Raw genomic sequence first — 11,735 nt, 5'->3', positions numbered from 1 at the left:
ACGATGATCGGTTGATTGCTAACCCCGAAGCTCTTAAGATTAAAACAATTGATTTGGTTCAATAGAGAGAATAAAAAAAAAGGAAATTGAGAGATGGTGAGAATAAGGGAATACGATACTATATCGCATTTGCTAGGGTTATAGAGTATATACGTATATAACATATCGTATAATAGGTTTAAATTTAAAAATAAATATGTAACTAATCAGATAAAATTATGCTGATTTAAATTTAAATTTTAAATTTTAAACTAACTAACTAATCTAATGCTTCACTATTTATTTATCTCACTATTTAATATATACATATCATTTTTTTTCCACCCACACACACGCACAACAACAACAACAAAAAGATAATAATAATAATAATAATAATAATAATAATAATAATAATAATAATAATAAAAATAATAATAATAATAATAATAATAATTTAATTGTATCACACTTAATATACCAAATACCAATATATGTATATAAACTGGATATTACAGTGGGGGAGTGAGGGGGTGTCAGACAGTTGATTGTTGTTTCTCACTCGAATTAATGAGCAAGAAATTTTATAAATCTGAACAAGGAAGCATGTATTTATAAGTTATAAATAAATTCTAATTCTATTCTAATTAGGAAAGTAAATTAGAATTTTAAGCTTAAATTTATATATTTTTAAAAGATAAAAGGGAAATCTTGGGCGCTAAGATTTATTTTTATAGTTATTGATCTTTGTGTATTTTTATCAAAATATCTAAATATAAACACCATTTAAATCCTTTTGTCCAAAAAAGATTTATCTCTAAACATTTTTCTTTTGTAAAATATTATTTTATTCTAGCTAATAAAAAATGATTATACATTTTTTAAACAGGAAAAGTTTTTCTGTTTAGATAAATAGAAAAATAATATTGATATCTGGAAGTAAGCAAAATTCCCAATCGTTGTGAGTCATTCAAGAAGGAACTCGAGTACGTCAAGCAAATGTGGAAGAACAGGCAGGAATTGAAGGTTGAAGATGCTGGTATAGCTGCTCTGTTTGGGCTTGAGTGCTTTGCCTGGTTTTGTGCTGGCGAAATCGTGGGAAGGGGATTCACTTTCACCGGTGACTACGTTTGAGGATACCCTCCTTGGATAAAATGTGTTTAGAGGTTGCATGCGTAAGCCTTTATTTTTATTTGATTCATGGAAATTAAGGGAACACTACATGCAACTTTTTTCTTTTTGCCTTGTTCTGCAAAATTTTTGAAGCTGAGAAATCGGTTGAGCTATTATGACAGCATTAATAATCCATGAATTCAAAGTGACTGGATGGAGCTTGATGTTTTGTTATTCTCTATTGGGAGCTATTGCTGCCAAATCATAATTAGTGATCACAATGCAAGATTTGTTGATTTTCACTTCTTTATTCCATATCACTAACCATCTCTTTGAGTGTTACACCAGAATCGCTTATATTCATCTGCGTTGATGTCGAAATATAGTGGGTTTTTTTATTTATCTGAATTTTCACTGTTTTAAGAAGTAGATTTATTCTCTCACATTTTCCCTAATCCCCACATCCCATTGTGGAAGCTGTTACTGATGTTTCTTAACATATTATGGAGATTTTCATTTAGCATACAGAAAGTACTGTATATTTAGAATTATCATATTGTATTCTTTCATAAGCATTTTCCTGAACCAAACCTTCCTTTTGAAGAATGAAAAAACAAATCTGACCCAGACATAAACATCTTGGCTTTTCTGTATTTTTTTTTTCCATCCTAACAAAATTGCTGTAGTTATATTTAAAAATTGATTCAAAACTCCTAACATAAATCGCAATCAATCGTGACCTAGAAATAATCCCTTTCTTCATATCCTTCTCTCACTGTGTCTCCTTCACTCGCAGCTTTTCTATCAATCCCAGCCTCGTGGATGACTCCCTTTCCATCAATTATGTAATACCTGAGAAAGTTTTGTATTTGGGTGGGTTTTTGAAAGACGTTAAGAAAATTGGGTAAGATTTTCATAGTAATTTAAATTCAGATTTATGACAGTTTGCCCTTTGAACTAATGGGAAATATTAGACATTCTTCCATGTTCTTCATAAATTACTCAATCAAATTTAATTTGCACGATTCAATTTAATTAAATCTTTCAAGTGTGAATTGGAATAGAATGAAAAATCTAAAATCCGCAACATAACATGTACAACAATAGAACCTCTATCTAAGAATACCCCATTCAAGAATAGTTTCTAATTTGTTATAAAAAAAAAAAGTCCTAATTTGAGCCAATTATAAATAATAATAACTTCTATATAAGAATAATTACATCTTAATAAAAAATATATTTATTTTATAAATATATTTATCTTGAATTAATAATTTTATTCTAAATTGTAATATATGTATAAATATTATATTTACTCAAAAATAATTCTATTATGATATAATAGTAAGGATTGTTTAATGTTATTGTTGTTACATTGAAATTTTTTAGTGTTTTAATTTTTTTTTTCTAGTGTAACTCTATGTAGTTATAACTTCTTAATTAGAATATAATTTGTTTAGCAAGTGTATTATTGGATAGAGGTTCTACTGTATCTCCAATCCACACATATTTCTATATATTTTTTTAAAATATATATATACAATTAATATTTTAATGTAAAAAAATAGTGATTTGAAAATTTTATAATTGTAAATATATTTTAAACTTAATAAATTAAATATATATTCTATTTTTATATGTAAGGAAAATATAATTTAAAATTAAATTAAATATTTTTTTCTACATACAATTTTTTTTCCTTTGAATTTGTTATTTTTATTTGATATAAAACAACAACAATTTATTTATTTTGTTCCTAACAATTTATTTATTTTGTTCCTAATCACGTGAAAGAAAATATATTTAATACATATTAAATAATTTAATATTAAAAATAATAAATCCAAAATATATTAAATCGTCAATGCAAACTCAAATTACTAAGCTGAATCATCCTAACCAACATCAATATTCTACCAAGACTAAGAAAACCCTGAGAAATTACACGATGGGTTATGCACCATAATTTACCAGACCCTAAAATTATATGATTGGTTATCTAACAACTCCAACATCAATTTGAAGTAAAAGAAGAACGTGCATGTGAGAAATAAAAGTTTTGAGACGGGAATCTGAACATCGTGCTCTGGGCGAATCAACGGTACCACAACTAGAATGCAATCCAGGCGCTGAAGCCTTGAACCAAAAGCACGAACCTACTCGATTAATATGTCAATGTCAGTTTGAAGTCCCCGTGATGGTAGCAACGTTGAAGGATCTATGTTGAGATTTGGGTTAGGTGCACTTGGGTATTCTTTTGAGATTGCATCCCTTAACCTATCAAATTCAATCAAAATTTAACTTTTAACATTCAATCCAAATGTAATTAAATATCTAATTTTTTTTATATATATAATTAAATTAGATTAGATCTGTTCAATTCAGTTAAATTAGATTAAATGTTGCCGGTCCCTAATTGTGAGTATAGACAACACAGTGGGCTAATAATTATAGTTAATCGTTTTTCTCCAACAATGGCTCTTATCTATTGTCATTTTGTTATGTTAAGAGCGTCTCTAATGATGTACTATTTTACTAAATTAGTGTAGAATTATCACACAATTTCACTCCAATGACACATTATATTATGCACGAAATCGATGTCCACCAAATTCTACACTATTAATAGTGTTAAATTTTGAATCTACACCAATTTAGTGCAATTTTTTTTTTCTTTTTTTGTATTCTAATTCTTATTTTATTTTATTTAAAAAAATAATCTTACATTTTAGTTCTCAAATTAAAATTTATCTAAAAAAAAATACTTAGAGATTTAAAATACTAACATATTTGAAAGTACAAAATAACAATAACAAAAATACTAATATGAAATAAACAAACAACATAATACTAAGTTATAAAACTTTAAAAAAACAGCATAAACTAAAAATAAACATTAAAAAAAATAATAATTTAATAGTCAAGTTGATCACTTTATTGATCTTAGCCTTGAAAAATATTAAAATGTTAGTGATATGGACTTGAAGTATTTTGAGAATCTTTATATTGGTGATGAGTTTTTTTTGCTTAGTCCTCATTTTCTCATTTTGAAAATGATCTCGTTTATTAGGATCAATTATAGAATTTAAATCCTTTTATTCATTTCTTAAAAGAAACATTGTGTATGTGTAATGTTTAATTGATTTAATAAATATAATTATTAAAAAATTGATTTAATAAATATAATTATAAAAAAATTGATTTAATAAATATTTAATTTTAATAAATTATTTTAAGATTTTAAATTACCTATTTTAAGTTATTTATGTAAATTATATAAAATGCTAGATATTTGAAGTAAAATATATTTATTTGGTTGGATATTTAGTATTATATTTCGTGTGAATTATTAAAGTTATTGTACCAAATCGTAAAAAATCCTACACCAAAATAATATTACTATTGGAGATGGTGTAAATAATCTTTTGGGGTTTTTTTCAATATTATACCTAAAATTGATTTTATTTATAAAAATACCTTTAAGAAAATTATTGGCACAAATACTGTTATGCCACGTCAGCATACATACCGAAATTTCAAATAATTACCGTATAGAAAAAACTGGAAAATCCTGTAACACCCTAACTAACATAGGCGTATTACGTGATTTTTAAACATGCTGTGCAGCTCGTTGCTAATCAACGAGGTTTGTGGAAAACGTGATTAATTAAAATTTTTGCTTTTTAATTAAACTTGTAAAATATAATTACAAAAAGACTCGGGATCCCGATTACAAAATCATTTACAAAATTTAACTGTTTATACATAATAAATGTCGCCTAGCGACTAGTTACAAAATCAGCCTCGCTGTCCCGAGGATCGTACTCTCCAGGCCTAACCGCCCCGACATGTACAATCTTCACAAGCTCGCTCACGGTCCATCAGCTTTAGCCTTGCCTTTACCTACACATAAACGTAGAACTGTGAGTCGACAGACTCAGTAAGAAAAGCATAATAATACTCATACATAATCCCGGTCATGATCAAACGCCCATACCCCTGATCATAACCCTAACTGCCGTGTCCAACACGATACTGAGTCCCACTACTGCCGTGTCCAACACGGTACTGAGTCACTACTGCCGTGTCCAACACGGTACTGAGTTCTGAACGTTCATAGGGACGGTACTATTGACACGTAACAACCTGATCGGTCGAACCGGTCATACTCCATTCTTGGTCATACTCCACTGTACCGACGTGTTACTATATCCACGATCGGTCGAGCCGGTCATACTCACGCGGGTCATACTCCGGCTCGTACCGACGGGATACGTCAATAGTACGGAACCACCAACCAAGTGTCGGCTGATCGGTCGAACCGGTCATACTCCTTCGTTGGTCATACTCCAGCCTGTACCGACGTGACAGGGTTGGATGGTTCGAAGCCAACATACATAACTAATGTAATCTAACAGGCTTCCTACATGCACGCTAAACATGTAATCTACATATGCATACTGTTATACTAATCTTACCTGGATTCCGAATTCAGGTGTGCCGGTCAACCTGACTGGAACTTTAACTGCGCGGCGGATTACAGGCTCCTAAACCATAAAAATCACAACACTATAAGTGACACGTTAAATCACTTCCCAGGGACTTAAACTAGGAACTAAAAGTTTTCCTATCGATAAAAAGCATGGCAATACCCCCTAAAACATAAAATCGAGAAAATCTAGGGTTTCTGAAAATTCCCCAACCGGTAGACCGGTTCTGCAACCGGAATTCCGGTTCTGGGAAAATTCAGAACCCCCATCCGGAATTCCGGATGCACAACCGGAATTCCAGTTCCTCGCAGGCAGCAACTTCAAAAATTCATAACTCGACCAATTCAACCCCAATTGGTACCAAACTTTCCAGACCTGTTCTAAACTATCCCTAGAACAAATCTAAGGCCTCAAAACCACCCAGAAACCACATATACAAAAATCACCATTGGAGCTCAAGCTTTGAGTTCCAAACTCAAGCTTGAGCAAATCCACCTAAACATGCATTCCACTAGCTTAATTCTACTTAAACTAGCATAAAATCATCTCTGAAAACAAACAGAAACTACAGCAATTACACAGAAATAGATTCACTATATTTTCCTCCAAAAACCACATTTTTGCATAGAAAACTCAAACTTTAAACAATCAATCCAACATGCTTTCTTCATCACATAAACAACCCTAATCTAACATGCTTAAACTCAAAACAACAACCAGATTTCAGCAGCAACAACAACAACTATTCAAGCATGCATTTCATCCATTTTCATAAAAATCTCAAGAAAACTAATTAGAAAAAACAAGACAAGAATTACCTTGATTAGAGACACACAACAAGCTGAAATTTACTTGAAATTGAAGAGGAAAAATCACCCTAGAAGCTGCCTCAAATGGCCGAAAAGAGAGAGAGAGAGTTGAGAGAGTTTTCTTTTGAGAAAATGTAATTTTTTCTAAGTTTGGGAAAAATGAAATAAAAGCTATAAAATCTCATTTTATTCAGCCAACAATTAAACACTTAAACATTTAAATTTTCAAATAAAAAGCTCACATAAGACAAAACACTAATGGGGCAAAAAGACCATTTTGCCCCTCCACCATAAAATCACATAAATCATACTAAAGGGGTATTTTTGGGACATTCTAGATTCCCGGCCATTCCCGACATTCCCAATGTCTAAAACCCGTCCCCAAACTACTAACATACTAAGTTGTGATTTCTACTGAGCCAAACGCCGAGTTCCAAAATACCGGACACCGGAGATGCAGAATATGCAAGCTACTGAATAACATAAATAACAGTACAATAAATTATTTAAATAGCTATAAATAATTCCATGATTAATCATAAACAACTGATAATTTCTAAATTAACTAAGCGGGCTTTACAAATCCCGTTTCCAGAAATTTTCGCTTTTTAAGAGAGCTGAAAAAGGTAATCATTTAGTTGCTTTTAATGTAAATAAGATATCAATTGGTTACTTTTCCATTAAAAAAATTATTTCAGTATTTTACACATATATGTAAATAATAAAATAACTATTTTAATATGTAAGAAATATATATTTTTCTGTTTTCAAAAAAAGACGACTAATATTAAAAGAAATTTTTTTGTTTCATTTTTATATTTTTAAGCTATATTATGTTATTTTATTGTTTGAGATACCTTGGGATTACTTTTTTCTTTTTAATGTAACTCATATGATGTTTCAGATATTATTTAATTTATTTACAAATTATTTTATAAACCTATTAAAATAGTTTTATAAAAATAAATTTATTTTTATTTAATCTTGTAATGTCTAAATATAAAAATATTGATGTCCATGTGATTACCTGAAAAGTTTACGAGTTAACAGTAAGTATATTTATTTTTGTTTAAACTTAATGTGTGACTTTTTTTAAAATTGTAACTCATATGATATTTAAGATATTATTTAGTTTATTTATAAGTTATTTTATAAGCTTATCAAAATAGTTTTATAAACAAAAATTATTTATAATTTAATCTTGTGACATCTAAATATAAAATAAAAAAAAAAATACTTTTTAGTAACCTATCAAGTTATTTGGTACATTAATTTTGTTTAAATTAAAAGATTAATTACTGAACAAAATATAATAGAAACAAAAATATTAAATTTGATTTTAATTATGTTTTTATGTGACGTTCAAAAACTATATACTTCCCACATATTGAAAATGATCATCTTAAAAAAAATAATTACAATAATATAACTCTTAAAAAACCAAAAGAGTTATTTGTGAAGAAAAAATAAATTTTTTAAAACTGTTTTTTTTTTTTTTGTTTGAGATGGATAAATTTTTTAAAACTTGTAAAAGAAAAAAAAAAAGAGAGAAATGAGTATATAAAGTTAGAAATTTATTTATAAAGTTTTTAAAAAATATAAATAAAATAAAATAAGAAAGATATTTAAATGTCATGTCTTCAAAACATAAATAAATAAATAAAGTTGTCAGATGTTTGATGTTTGAAAGAAAAAAGTTCAGAAATAAAATAATAAAAAAAAAAAAGAAAAAGAAAAAGAGTCTTTAGAGACTCTGACTCTCGTCAGCTAAAAAAAAAGAAGAAAGGCTCACTTTTTATTTAGATACACAGTACCAATTTTGTTAAAAGGGTTTCGGTATTGACAACATTTAATTATTGGACGACATTTAGATAAATATTTTAGAAATTACGTATTGTGATGTAAATAACTCTAATCTTTTTCCTCGGGCTCAATTGGGTTTTTTTTTTTTTCACCCATATTCAAATATTCAGAAAGAACAATATCATTATATATCGGTATGTACGAAGAATGAATGTTATAAACTCAACACATAAACTATCTTATGATCAATATTAATTGTCCCTCAAAAGAAAAGAAAAAATGTGAGGAAAAAAATTGTTGCATCCTTGTTTGTAACTTAGAATAAGTTCAATGGCAGCTCTTCTCTCTTTTGAGAGCCATGAATTTAGCAGCTATAACATCATAGTCTGGCAGCTTTGGATGAACATGCTTGGGTGTTTGAATAGGGAAAGTATTACACCCTTGAAAGTCTTCATTGGAAATATCCTTAGGCCTTTCTTCAATCTCCACTTCTTCATTCAGTTCTTCTTCTCCATTCGTGAACATATGCTCTCTGCTATTATAATGACTCCTGGACACATTGTTTGGCTTCCTGAATGATGGAGCTTCGTAATTATCGTTGTCATCATCGGCGAAAAAATAGCATGGACTTTCCAAGCTGCTGCAGCTATGTCTAGTTCTGTGGTTGCAACAGCAGCAGCAGCAGCATTCAGGTCTTTTCGGATAACATCTACGGTTTCTTGACAAAGAAGTAAACCCCATTTCTGAGTTGTAAAATTGGTTTGGTCTATTATCACCTTCATAATCAGCTGAAGTTTTCTTGTGTTGTTTTATTTGCTGGTGATGATATGATCTTTGGTTATTTGATGGTTGCTCACCATAGTAACTAAGGCATTCATTATCCTCTATGGTTTGATTTTCATGAAACACCAATCTTCTCCTTGTCCTTTTCTTACTAGAGACACTGATACTTCTTTCAGAATCTATTAAGCTTGACTTAACCTTTTTGTTCCCCAATTGATCAGATTCATTAAGAGAACTGTCCTTGAATTTGAACAGTCTTTGGTCCTGAGAATCTTCATCATTTGGAGTTGAAGACTGAAACTCTTCAATGTCATCCATATAAACTAACATTTCATCATGAACTTTTGGCAAGCTTTCTGAAGAAGAAGAAGAAGAAGATGTAACAATTCTCTCTTCCTTTTTCATCTCCAAAAGATTTCTTTTCCCTTGTAGAGAATCTCCACAAGAAATATCTTCTTTCTCTGCTTGAGACTCTGATATGGATGGCACCACCTTCTGTTCTGAAGTAACAGAAGAACCAGATAAACTTAGATCTTGCAAAGGCTTTGAAGTATGCAATTCTGATCTTTCTTCAGATATGCCATGATAAGAAGTTGGAACATTTGTAGTCAATGCTTGGTCTTCACTGCTTGTTAGCTTCATCTATTGATCATTTATGGAACAAAAGACATGAAATTTTAGTTTAGTAAAGAGAAAGAGAAAGAAAAGAAAATGTCACATTGTATTTTATATTAAACAGAAAATTTAAGGTACCTTCTGTTCTGCCCAATCATAATAGTAATGAAGTGCTAAAATATCTGGTGTGAGGCAATACTCCTTGACAATTTCATTCACCAATTTTTGCTTCATGTCCTCAGAAATTGACAGTGTGGAAAGTTTTTCCTTCACCTGTGATTTCAACAACTGTGTCAATTACCATTACATTTTTCTTAACTAATATCTTTATGTTATGTGAAATAAGACAAATGAGAACCTGAAGGTTAACATGATTCCCAGGAGACAATTCAAGAGCAGCTGTTGCAAAATTCTGTCCATATCGCTTTGCGAAGAGCCTTCGAATCAGCAGAAGCTCAGGTAGTTCACCACACCATGGAGAGGCATATATGAGACTAGAAATTGCTTCATGAATATCATTTGGACAGTCTCTGAATGAACCAAAGGAACAAAAACCTTTAATACTTAGAAGAAAATATATACATTGAAAGACAATCCACCATATTTGATGGTACTTACTTAGTTTTCCGAATGTATGAGAATTGGACGAGAATGAAGTCACAAAAACATTCCAGCAATTCATAGGCTGCATTTATTGCTTCATCTTTGATCAACTGCTCAACCTATTTAAGAGAAAGTTGTTCAAATCATTAGCAAATGTTTAGAGATATTTAGCAAATGTTTTCACTGAGATCACATCAATGAATATTTAAAGACATAATTTGCTTAATTTCAGTTTAATAGAATATTAACAAAATTAGAGTGTAAATTCTATGTTTATATTTTGTAACTTTAACGGTTTCATATATAAGAAAAGCAGAGGAATAATATATACCCGACGAATAAAGGCAGTATTTTTTTTATGGCCAGTCTTAATAAGCTGAGCTAAGTCACTACGTGATTGTCTGACTATTGCATGTCTCTTGTTCTTTACTACTTTAAGCCGGCACTGTAACTGTTTGATCAGTCTTTTACTGTCAAAAAAAGAAACAAGTTTAGTCAAGAACAATCTTTAATTAAATCTCCATATACATTAGTAAAGATATTTTTAACAGTTTTTTTTTTATTATGTTCTCACCACTTTGAAGCTTTACGCCAGCCCCAAAAGAAGTCAAAAATGGCAGACATGGGGTTTGTTCCTGGGATGATAGTATTTGAAAAGAATAAAGAAATAAAAGACAAAAGGTCTTTATAAGCTTATTTTTTTTTTTTTTGATGAAATTTATTAACTTTTAGAGAGTGGGTCTGGAAAACGAAAGTCGTGGGGGAGTGAGGGGGTGTCAGACAGTTGATTGTTGTTTCTTACTTGAATTAATGAGCAAGAAATTTTATAAATCTGAAGAAGGAAGCATGTATTTATAAGTTATAAATAAATTCTAATTCTATTCTAATTAGGAAAGTAAATTAGAATTTTAAGCTTAAATTTATATATTTTTAAAAGATAAAAGGGAAATCTTGGGCGCTAAGATTTATTTTTATAGTTATTGATCTTTGTGTATTTTTATCAAAATATCTAAATATAAACACCATTTAAATCCTTTTGTCCAAAAAAGATTTATCTCTAAACATTTTTCTTTTGTAAAATATTATTTTATTCTAGCTAATAAAAAATGATTATACATTTTTTAAACAGGAAAAGTTTTTCTGTTTAGATAAATAGAAAAATAATATTGATATCTGGAAGTAAGCAAAATTCCCAATCGTTGTGAGTCATTCAAGAAGGAACTCGAGTACGTCAAGCAAATGTGGAAGAACAGGCAGGAATTGAAGGTTGAAGATGCTGGTATAGCTGCTCTGTTTGGGCTTGAGTGCTTTGCCTGGTTTTGTGCTGGCGAAATCGTGGGAAGGGGATTCACTTTCACCGGTTACTACGTTTGAGGATACCCTCCTTGGATAAAATGTGTTTAGAGGTTGCATGCGTAAGCCTTTATTTTTATTTGATTCATGGAAATTAAGGGAACACTACATGCAACTTTTTTCTTTTTGCCTTGTTCTGCAAAATTTTTGAAGCTGAGAAATCGGTTGAGCTATTATGACAGCATTA

General features: G+C 29.9%; 1 protein-coding gene across 1 annotated transcript; it reads right to left on the bottom strand.

The window, feature by feature from the left end:
* Positions 1–8,408: 8,408 nt before the first annotated feature.
* Positions 8,409–11,608, bottom strand: LOC115704234 (uncharacterized). Its single transcript, XM_061117944.1, has 6 exons — positions 11,418–11,608; positions 10,527–10,701; positions 10,211–10,314; positions 9,951–10,122; positions 9,731–9,865; positions 8,409–9,619 (listed from the first exon to the last, which is right to left on the bottom strand). Exons 1-6 carry the CDS (start codon positions 11,606–11,608, stop codon positions 8,522–8,524), a joined length of 1,875 nt encoding a protein of 624 aa, XP_060973927.1. The 3' UTR covers positions 8,409–8,521.
* Positions 11,609–11,735: the final 127 nt, after the last annotated feature.

The sequence above is a fragment of the Cannabis sativa genome, chromosome 1 (genome assembly GCF_029168945.1).
Source record: "Cannabis sativa cultivar Pink pepper isolate KNU-18-1 chromosome 1, ASM2916894v1, whole genome shotgun sequence".
Lineage (NCBI taxonomy): Eukaryota > Viridiplantae > Streptophyta > Magnoliopsida > Rosales > Cannabaceae > Cannabis > Cannabis sativa.
This window is presented reverse-complemented; position numbering and strand designations above follow the sequence as displayed.